At 40.1% G+C, this 10,509-nt stretch overlaps 1 protein-coding gene across 1 annotated transcript; it reads left to right on the forward strand.

The window, feature by feature from the left end:
* The first annotated feature begins 7,220 nt into the window (after positions 1-7,220).
* Positions 7,221-9,382, forward strand: LOC310945272 (regulator of G-protein signaling 21-like). The gene is made up of 5 exons (XM_083911315.1): positions 7,221-7,317; positions 7,444-7,533; positions 7,990-8,051; positions 8,291-8,457; positions 8,591-9,382. Exons 1-5 carry the CDS (start codon positions 7,223-7,225, stop codon positions 8,783-8,785), a joined length of 609 nt encoding a protein of 202 aa, XP_083767441.1. The 5' UTR covers positions 7,221-7,222; the 3' UTR covers positions 8,786-9,382.
* The last annotated feature ends 1,127 nt before the right edge of the window (positions 9,383-10,509 follow it).

Here is a 10,509-nt window from a genome sequence, read left to right on the forward strand (position 1 = left end):
GTGTATGTGCCGTGTCCACAGGATGGATCACTTTCCAGAGAAAAGGCTTACAGGTTGTACTTTCCTGCAGTTCAACCTTCGTGTAAGTGTGACATGACCTGCTGTAACACCAAAACAACCCAACATAACAGAATACGTATCAGTCGCCATGGAGATGGGTTGCTTTCCCAGGACCTAGCATTGCCTAGGGCAGGAAGATATAGCTGCTGCTCATGTCTTAACCTGCCCAACACTGTAAAATACAGGAAAGGTAGGTCAAGTCCCAACACACAACCTTTTCACCACTGCTGCTCTCAGTATATATGTACACAGGAGGAGGCCAGAAGGAAACAGGACATCAAGGTATCCACCTTCACAACACCACTACAAAGACTGAGCCTCACGGACTGGTCAGTAGGTGACACACTCCACTGATCTTGCTAATGAGGAGGGCCGTAGTTTCTGGCAGAATGCTCTAATGATCTTTCAATACAATTAGCACTTTCTTTAGTGTGCGTAGCTGAAGGATGATAGGATATAGTTGCAAACATTTGCCACACAAAAACACTGCTGACTCCATTTTAGTTTGAAAATCGTTGGAGTTGCATTTAAAGGTTGAATATGGAGGAAAAGCCGAACACCGCTATCTAGTGACTCAAGACTGTAGTGGCAACAACAAAAAATAATACCAGCAGTCGGGTCGCCAGGTTCATCAGACCCAGCCCAGTAGCCAACAAGAGACCTGAGTCTGTTTGAGCCATCCCCCTCCGGAAAATCACACCATAAAAACAAGTATTGCAGAGGAGTATGACTGATAGTTACCGTTAGCCGTAACAGCTAAGTAAACAAAGAAAGTTAGCTTACTGATCAAGGAGAAATGTAGCTATTTGGGCGTGTGTTTTAACGCCTATGAACTCCTTTATCGCAGTTCATCGAGTGAATGCTTGGCCTATATTGACTCCGGTCACTCAGCTGCTGGGACAGATAAAGCCCATTTTCACTGAGGCTCCAAAGCAGCTGCAGGATTGAAAAACTCCATTTCACCCAGTGCCAGCCTACAGTAGCTGCGCCGAACAACAGACAACCCTGGCAGCCTGCAATGCTGGCCTCTATTGGCTGGTACAATGGATACAGAACGTGACAGAAAGTCATTGTCAAACCTGTCAAAAAAGACTAAATATATATGTTTAATGGAAAAGCAATACTTTTATTCTTTACCCCTTAAAACGCTCAGTGGGTGTATTATTTAAAAAAAACATATAGTTTTTAATAAACACTCTACATATTCAACTTTTAAGTCAAACCATGATCTTTTCCTGAACTTAACCATATCATTTTGATTCCTAAACCTAAGTAACCTTAATAGTTTTTGTTTGAATTCACAACCTTCATCAAGTCTTTATAACTTCAAAAGTGTCATTCATTCATGTGACGGGACAGAAACATACAATGCCAAGTCTTTATTCAGGAAACTGGGTTGTGTTCTTCATTCAATATCTTTTATCTCTCAAGTAAAAAAAAACATGTTTGTTAAAAGAATACATTGTATCCATTCATTATAAATAATCCAAAACATTACTGGTGAAAAATATTTCATAAAATCCAGTTCAAAAAACCTTCAGTCAATCCTTATAAATAAGTGAGGTTTAACAAGGTGTTTCAGAGCAACCCACCCAGTGCAGAGATCAGTCGCAGCCCTCCTGTTGTAGTTTTATCACACGTTCATTAGCGTAACTGTAGTCATGAGTTACAAACTTTGCAGCCAAAATGGGAAGTCAATTTCAGAGTACTTACCATGCTACTTACTTAATTACCAAAGCAGCCTTTTATCATCCTAAAAACAGAGCCAGAGTCAAGGGTTTGGTGTCCCGAAACAACCAAGAGAAGCACATCCATGCTTTTTATTTCCAGTGGTGAATTTTATGACCAGTGGTGGATTAGTTTAATGGTCTCTTGACTGATCTTCCCAAAGGAACCATCAAACAGATGCAGCTCGTTCAGAACGCTGCTGCTGCTAGAGTTTTAACCAGGACCCAGAGAGCAGAGCACATTACTCCAGTTCTGAAATCTCTACCCTGGCTTCCAGTTGCTTACAGAATAGATTTGTAAGTGCTGCTACTCATTTATAAATCACTGAATGGGTTAGGCTCATAATACATTTCTGGTATGTTTAAAGAATATAAACCAGAAATGGACACGGGTCAGCTAGTACAGCCTAGAGTCCAAACTAAACATGGTGAAGCAGCATTTATCTCTTATGCTGTGTGCAACTGGAACAAACTGCCAGAAGATCTTGATGTGTGCAACAAATGTAGCAATTTGTTAGCCTCCATTAAACTTACTTACTTACTCGCAGATCAGTCTGGTAACGTGCGGCGGAGAAAATTTGGAGAAGTTTGACCAGCTACCGAACCAATCAGCGTTGGTTTTGAGGCGGATTTAAGTGTGACGAAATGAGTAGCGACTGTTCAGTGCAAAAAACATGGAGACCTCCGTGGACGAGATGAGCGCAGCTTTGGAGCAAGCTGCTCGCTAACACTTTTTTCTTTTGGATCCTTCTGTTGGAATATGGACCAGGCATCTGAAATTGTGCCTTGTATCTGTTACACAAACGGAAAATACCATTTACCGACATGATGTATACTTTCTGAGCTTTGCCTCGGCGCTTTTAACACGTCATATGCTTTGTTGATCTGATTGGTTGATTGGCCCGTATGTTGGTGATAGACAGATGATTTATCCAATTAGAAACCAGTATTTTCGCCCCTTCCCAAAAGATCTCCAATCGAGAATTCCCAGATCGATATGCTGAGCAAATGAGAATCAATCAATCTGGAGGAGTCAGGTTAGCAAATTTTGAATCTGGGTTAAAAACATTTCCCTTTTTATGTGTTCATCTGTGATTGAGCTCTAGAAATTGCACTTAATTCCCCTGTAATTTACACTGTTTTTATTCTATTTTATGTTCTTTACATTTTTATATTATTCACTATTACTATATGCATTTGTTCTTTCTTTTAAAATATAATTTTTTACTGGATGTTCTTTTTCTTTATGTTAAGCGCTGTGAATTGCCTGTGCACAAAATGTACTGGTGAAATAAACTTGCTATTGCTATGCATTGCTTTTCCTTTAATTTCTCCTCATCTCCTAATTGTTTTGGGCCGACTGCATGTGCAGAAGCCAGAGTGGTTCATATGGGTATTTTCCACAATCTGTATATACACACACTGCAGTTGTGCACAATCTTTTTTTAGAACTTGAAGCTTCGTTATTTAGGTAAAAATAGCTGCTAGGCAAAAAAACAAAACAAAGCAAAAGCCCCTACACAGGTTAAAAGTGCAGGCTTTCGGAAAACCACAACTTCCAAAACACAAAGAGAACAAACTCTGCGAGCCAGTGCTGGGAATCACCATCTGCGTAAGGCCCTCTGGACAAACCTCGTGCCTTAGTGGAAAATTGGCTCTGCTGTTCATCCACTTCTAAACAGACAGCTGCTTACACACAGTCTGCACATCATAATAAACACGCGAGGCGAACACCATCTTTTCACCCAGCAGTGCTCCAAACCAGTGATAATCACAACACAGCAGGTGACGCAGAAGCATTATGGCACAGAACAAAATGCGATTTTTATTTACATATGTTTGTCCTGTTCCTCAGAGAAATGCCCTTTTAGTGTTTCTGGTATATGATGTTAATGTCAAACTACTTTGTTACTGGAATAAGGAGTTCACAGTACTTAAATGGTAAGTTGCCCCGAGCAGATTGATAGGAAATGACTTTCAAAACAGTTTACAGTTTACAGTTTTTAAATGACGTGCCGATTACTGAACTAACCAGAGCATGCATTCAGCATGTGTTGCAATTATTATTTTTATTTGTGCACTTCTGTTGCTAAATTCTTGCTAAATTTCACATCATAACATAGACTGTGGCTTTATTATTCATTGGTAGTATTTGGGATTTGTTTTCCACTGGAGCGTCACACAGACAGATTGTATCTGTAGCAGAATGAAAAACAGTTTCATAAACGCAGCTTTGCATGCGAATAATGACAGAATGGAAACATGGCAGGGATGGTTTAAAGTAAAGATGGTGAGCGTTACTCATCTACTGGGCACACATACTGGATCTACTGGTCTTAACGTAACAACAATTAGGCATTTGATTCATCTGACACCCAGCTTGATGTGTAACAAATGGAAAGCAACAGCCTGCTTGTTTACTGTGTATACAAGGATATGCAGGTCTACGCGGCATATGGCAAGTTGACCTAATTAAACAACGTGAACTGGTCAATGATTACATAGATTAGGGTGAAGCATTTATATTAGAAATAGATCTTATGTAAAAAAAAAACCTGCAGAGAATCACCCAGTTCTGCAGCTCTTTGAAACTTTTTAGCATCTTTTTTTTTTATTTCTCGCCTGCATATTGACTTCTCATCGATTCCATTTCCAGCAGCATTAGGATGCTGTTTTTAGCAACAAAAACAAGCTCAGGTAAAGCAAGCAAACTCCAGCAATACATGAATCAGCAGAAAAAGTCAGTGACTAACTGGTGAAAAAGGTTAAACAGCTAGTGTCTTTAGAGACCAAAGCAGCCACAAGAAGAGGGAATATCATACTGATATTGATATTTGCACCAAGTTTCACTTGGACAAAGTAACTAGCTGGAATGTATGTATGTATTTTCAGCTTGTTATTTAAGTTTTTCAGCCCCCAAGCTGTCCAAAACATGCTGATAAGCCAAAATTGAGTTTCATTTTTTAAATGTCTCAGTTGCTTAACATAACAGCCTGTCAGCAACTGGCAGATTTAAGGCAGAGCATCAGTATCAGCTGTTTCATTCATACTTTACAATCTCAAATTTATACATGTGTACAGCATTTTGATAACCTGACACTCCCATTATAGACCTTTTGACACATGCACGGCACTCCCTGGGACAAAGACACTTTAATTTCTGAGTGTGCCCATGTGTAAATAGAGCTGTTCATTGCCCGGTATATTCACTGTGACCGAGAAGGCGTGTTGACAACATTTCTCCGACCAACACCGGAAGAAAACCTACCTCTGATTGGTCAAGAAGAAAGGTGATTTACACAGAGAGAGACACGAGATTCAGTCAACTCCTGTCAGTAAGGGCCGACGCCAAAATTATCAGCCAAATTTAGGAAACAGCAAGAGACTTGGTTATTTATGATTGAATTACGCTGTCTGACACGAAAAATCTATGAAATGTTACGGTTTCGGTTCCATGGCTGTCTCATCGTTTGAGAGTTACTTATCTGGCAGAACTCAACGTGTTTTTTAAATGGTACGCTATCGAACAGCAAAGGTGTAAGCTGTGGTGTGCCACACGGCAGTTGTTTGGGACCACTTATATTTTCTATTTTTACAAATGATCTGCCTCTTGTGACTCAAAACTCCAGTTTGGTACTGTATGCTGATGACACCACAATATATTACTCTGTATGTACAATAGGAGAACTTCACTCTTTCCTCTGAAAGGACATATATGCTGTTTCTGAGTGGGTTATAAGTAATAGACTAGTTTTAAATATCTTAAAAATTAAAAGTATTGTCTTTGGTTCACAACATAGTTTAGCAAAAAATATTACACTTAACTTACAGACTTCAGAACAATTAATCAAACAAGATGATAAAGTAAGACTTTTGGGCGTTACCCTTAGTAATACATGTTCATGGTCTGAACATATCAATCAAATTGTCGCCAAGATGGGTAGAAGTATTGCAAAGTAGGAAATGTACATCCTATTTAACACCTGTAAGAACATGTAAAGTCACTTTTCAGACTTACGAGTTAGTCCTTTCTTTACCATTGAGAACATTCTTTTTCTTTCCTTTTTTAAACTTTATTTTTATTGTAACTGGATCTGCGTATGGTTTTGTAACTGGATCTGTGTATTGTTGTTTTATTTTGAACTTTTTGAAATGGACCCCAGGAAGACTAGCCTGGCGTTTGTGCGTCAGCTAATAGGGATCCTCAATAAACAGTAAACAGACAATCTCTGGTTGTGTGCTACATCTGTGAAAGAGAAACTCTGGATCATGTCAGGACGAGATTCTCCTGGCATTGTGCGGGTTCAGATGGGTGGAAACAGCTTATGACTGCTGATGCCCTCATGCCGACGCAGCTCTCTCTAACCTCCTCCTTTGGTGCTGAAGATTCCTGTACTGTTGACTTTAATAAGATCTCATGGTCATGCGTGTGTTTGTTGATGGGGGATCAGTTCTCCTAGCAGCAACGGATTCTTTGAGCTCTCTCAAACATAAAAGCTTTTTCCACAAAATCTTACTCTATAACATGTGGCTATAAATGGTCAATCCCTTGAGTGAAGCGTTCTCCACTGACTGGACTACATTTCAAGGTTTCAGGTTTTAGCTACACCTGGCCTAGATTTAACTATCAATGACGGACAAACCGAAGTTAATATGAGAGGAATGCAAAACTATGCATTCAACAGTGGCACCATTTCTTTTTTCAAACATCCATAGAGGCAAGAGGATATTGCATAACCGTCTTTGTACCAACCTGTCATATTTCAACATACCATCGTAACAGAAGAAATGTTCCGCTGATCCCACACCCTCTGTGAGTAATTCATTGCAAAGTCACAATGAATCGGTTGTTCATCAGAGATAGTGATACGTCAGGGACAGCAGCCCATGGAAAGAGGAAATGTGGTGTATGTGGTTGGACGCTGAGTTTTTGCACGTATTTCATTTAAGACTATAATTTATTTTGAGGAGGTAAAATAGGTAGAGTATAAAATAGAGTATAAAAATAGATAAAGTATCAAGGCCTGGGATGCTTTATTAATCAGAGCTGCTGCAATTTTGCAAAAAATGTTCTCATAATGCAAAAGAAGAAAGAAAAGCACAGCAGAAAGGAGAGAAAAGTTCCATTACTCCCTGACATAACTTTGTGTTAGGAATAAGGGCATTGGGTCGGCCATGTACGTCACATCGTGAATTTTAAAAATGGAAGCCCGCAGGATTCTCAGGGAGGGAATGCTTCTGCAGGGACAGCCTATCATAGCCTCAGGCCCTGAGTGTCACACAGAGGCAAGTCAGTGTTTACACAGCAAGAGCCAATCACGTTAGAACCCACGTCAGGTCCGCCTCCCCCCCTGTTACACTCAGGATCTCGGCTGCACAGAGAAACTATAAAGCTCCCTGTCAAGTCTAGAGGGAGAAGAAAGAGAGATTGAACCATGAGAGAGAACCTCACTATTGTGTCATCCCAAAATATGGCGTCCACTGACTGTATGAAACCCACAGACCTGTCTGCAGAGAAGAAGGGGATAATGTAAGTTAATACGGTGTTTAATAAGAATGATGCTGGTTATGATGGCCTTGTGAAATATATTACTCAGAATTAAACTGCTATAAACCCCTAATGAGGGAATTTAATTTCTTTTTCATTTGTTTCCAGGAGGGAAAACTGGAGAAACAGAATAAGATTGTTCTTGAAGAAAAACTCTTCCCAGTCACTATTGCATCTAATGAAAAACAAACCTAACAGGTGAGACCTTTTATTTTGAAGATTGTCATGATCATGCATAACATATTGATTTGGCTTCATGCTAGTTATAATTTTATTTCTATTCAACTTTATTTGTTATCTTTGCATACCCAGTATGCACACTTGTGTAAATAATTTATTTAGCATAATAGTTTTTGCATTTTTGCACATTTTATGACAAAAAACAGATACGTTTGATTTTATGTCTCAAATCAATTACTCTAAATGAAATTCTCATAGCAGCATGTGCATACTGTATCATAAATTAAATAAGTAAATTAATAGATATGTATAAATGATGTAATTAATTCAACGGAATAATTGACGATTTTAGGAGTGTTTACAATATAGTGTTGTTTTATCGATTCATAGATTTTTCAGTGTTGCCTTTTAAGTTGAAAGTAGTCGTCAACTCTTCTGTGATTATCTAATATAATCTGTGTCCTCCACCCTCAGGCCGACTGCTGATGACGTGCACCAATGGGCGCAGTCACTTGACAAACTACTCAGTCATAAATGTAAGTACCATTCACCCCCACTATTGGTGCACGATTACATAAAAGAGTCTCAAAGGTCACACGGTAACTGTGTGCTGAATGGAGGCACTTTATTGGCCTCCATAAGATAAAGGCTGTAATGGCTTTTTCACTTGTACTTTACCTTACAATAATGGGCAAACAGCGAGTGGATGTGTCCCTGGGCTTATGTCACCAGCCTTGTCTTTAATATTTCTTCTCCTCTTTCCGCCTGCCCACAGATGGAAAAGCTGCCTTTTTCATCTTTCTGAAGTCTGAGTTCTGCGAAGAGAACATTGAGTTTTGGACAGCCTGTGAGGATTTCAGGACCCTAACATCGAACAAAGAGTTGGCGTCCGAAGCCAGCCGTATGTACAAGGACTTCATTCAAAGTGAAGCTCCCAAAGAGGTAACAGTTCAGCATTTCCCTGTTAATCCAAAGACATTTCATTAGTTTCATCAAATGTATTTTAATCAGAATGTAAGTCAATCAAACTTTATAAATGTACAAAAGCTCATAACGCCTGTTTCTTTGGTCACAGATAAACCTGGATTACCACACAAAAAATGCCATCGTCCAGAGCCTCCATGAGCCCACTGTGACCAGCTTCCAGGCAGCTCAGAGGAAAGTCTACAGCTTGATGGAGAACAACTCCTACCCCAGATTTATCTCTTCCAACCTCTACAAGGAACTCAGTGCAGCTGCCAGGGGAGAGGGCAAGCGCATTAAGTCCTAGTCAATCCAGTCTCCCGTCATTTGTTTACCGCTGTGACTGTGTGAAAAGACAGTGGATGATGTTCATTCCATGCACTGCCTCGGGATAACGGATCCCAAATGCAAATCCGGAGCATAAACAATAACTGTAAGGAGTTCGGAAAATGCAAAAAAGTGAAGCCATTTTTAGTCCGTCCTGCTGAGACGGAAAACAGTGAAGTTGGGATGATGAGGCCGGATGCTGCACGCTGCTGCAGGCAGTGCTCAGAGCATTTCTACCGGATGGGATTAAGGTTACATTTTCCTCCCTGGGCCATTACCTGCACTTTATTTATACAATGCTATTAGAATTTGGTATTTTGATGCGTTTGAGAAAATGCTCTTGGCTGAGATGACTGTCACTCTTACCGACGGTCCACTTGAAGACTTTGCACAGCTGTTATGGGACTTTCTATGCGAGCCTGGTTTTCACTGCTCTGCTGGATTTGTTTGGATCTGTTTACGCAAAACATGCAACTTATATAACAATATTCACAATTTACTCCAAAGATTTGCACCTAAAGTTACTGTGACGATGTTATGTATTGTAAATATTACGTGTTGAATGTGAATTTAAGTTTGCAGGCAGCTGGACTGCCGCAGAAATAAAACGTGTTCTTAAATTGTGAAATGTCTTTGATGCATTTATTTTTGAATTCAATGCGAAAATGTCAGACTTCTTCAAGCTGGGTTCAAGTTCACTGTTGACATTTTGGATTTCATGTCTCATTTATCTTGTGGTTATGGCTGATACTGCGGCATGATCAAGCCCACACCACAGCGACTTCCTGGTTGATCCAATCCGGAAATACCAAAAACTGCAGTTCTCCGAGTGTATGCAGGTTTCATAATAGAGCAGTTTCTCATTGACCCCCATGTTAAACAGGCCGTTTTCACAGCATAATTAAACCTGTTTAAGGCCTGGGACAAAAAAACATTCTAGTCTGTATGTTTAGGTCGTATCTCCATGACAACACTGATGGGGGTGAATTTTTTGTACCAGACTAGTTTTTATTTTAGTGGAGGTTAAAGTTTATGAATAATTAGGGGTGTGGCCTCTTGAGTGACAGCTAGCCTCTGGCACTCATTTCTCCTCTGAGGTGATCGTGAGCCAGATGGACGTATCTCCCTAATTTCCAACGTCACAAACGTGCCCTCTGTTGGTAAGAGGAAATGAGGCGGAGTTAAAGTCTTACAAGATGGCGACTCCCGTAGGCGAGTGGGATTGGATCAAGTTGAGAGAACGGACCCCGGCAGGTATGCTACGTCCATTTTTTATACAGTCTATGGGCAGTATCAGCAAAGGGAAAAGAACGGAAATGACTGAAGAACAAAAAAAAAAGAGACTGATGGAGAGCACAGAATCCATATAAATAGCATGATGCCACTTTTAAGGACTTTTGCGAGTCATGCATTTTAAGCTTTACGCGTCATTTTCACATACGGACGCATGGTCAGGACCCCTTAGCGTCACTTTTTAATGCACCGGGTAGCCCTGCGCATCAAACAATGATAATCCACTACGGTCGCAGTTTCAAACTGCATGAATTGAAACACAAATAGGTTTAGCCATTCATCAATTGGGTTGAAATAATTATGTTTCTTACATAAGTACATACATGCAGTGTAATCAGCATAAAAAAGTCTGTGTTGGTTTTATGTTTCACACGGGACACAAGCAGCAGCCTCCTGGGTTAGAGTCATTTC

Source organism: Echiichthys vipera (genome assembly GCF_963691815.1).
Source record: "Echiichthys vipera genome assembly, chromosome: 3".
NCBI lineage: Eukaryota > Metazoa > Chordata > Actinopteri > Perciformes > Trachinidae > Echiichthys > Echiichthys vipera.

What these genes read in the sequence shown, in the direction of transcription:
- LOC310945272 (XM_083911315.1), top strand. Translation starts at nt 7,223, where the DNA reads ATGAGAGAGAACCTCACTATTGTGTCATCCCAAAATATGGCGTCCACT. An exon ending in GCAGAGAAGAAGGGGATAAT is followed by an intron (nt 7,318 to 7,443) that starts GTAAGTTAATAC and finishes ATTTGTTTCCAG; the next exon opens with GAGGGAAAACTGGAGAAACA. An exon ending in AAAGTGAAGCTCCCAAAGAG is followed by an intron (nt 8,458 to 8,590) that starts GTAACAGTTCAG and finishes CTTTGGTCACAG; the next exon opens with ATAAACCTGGATTACCACAC.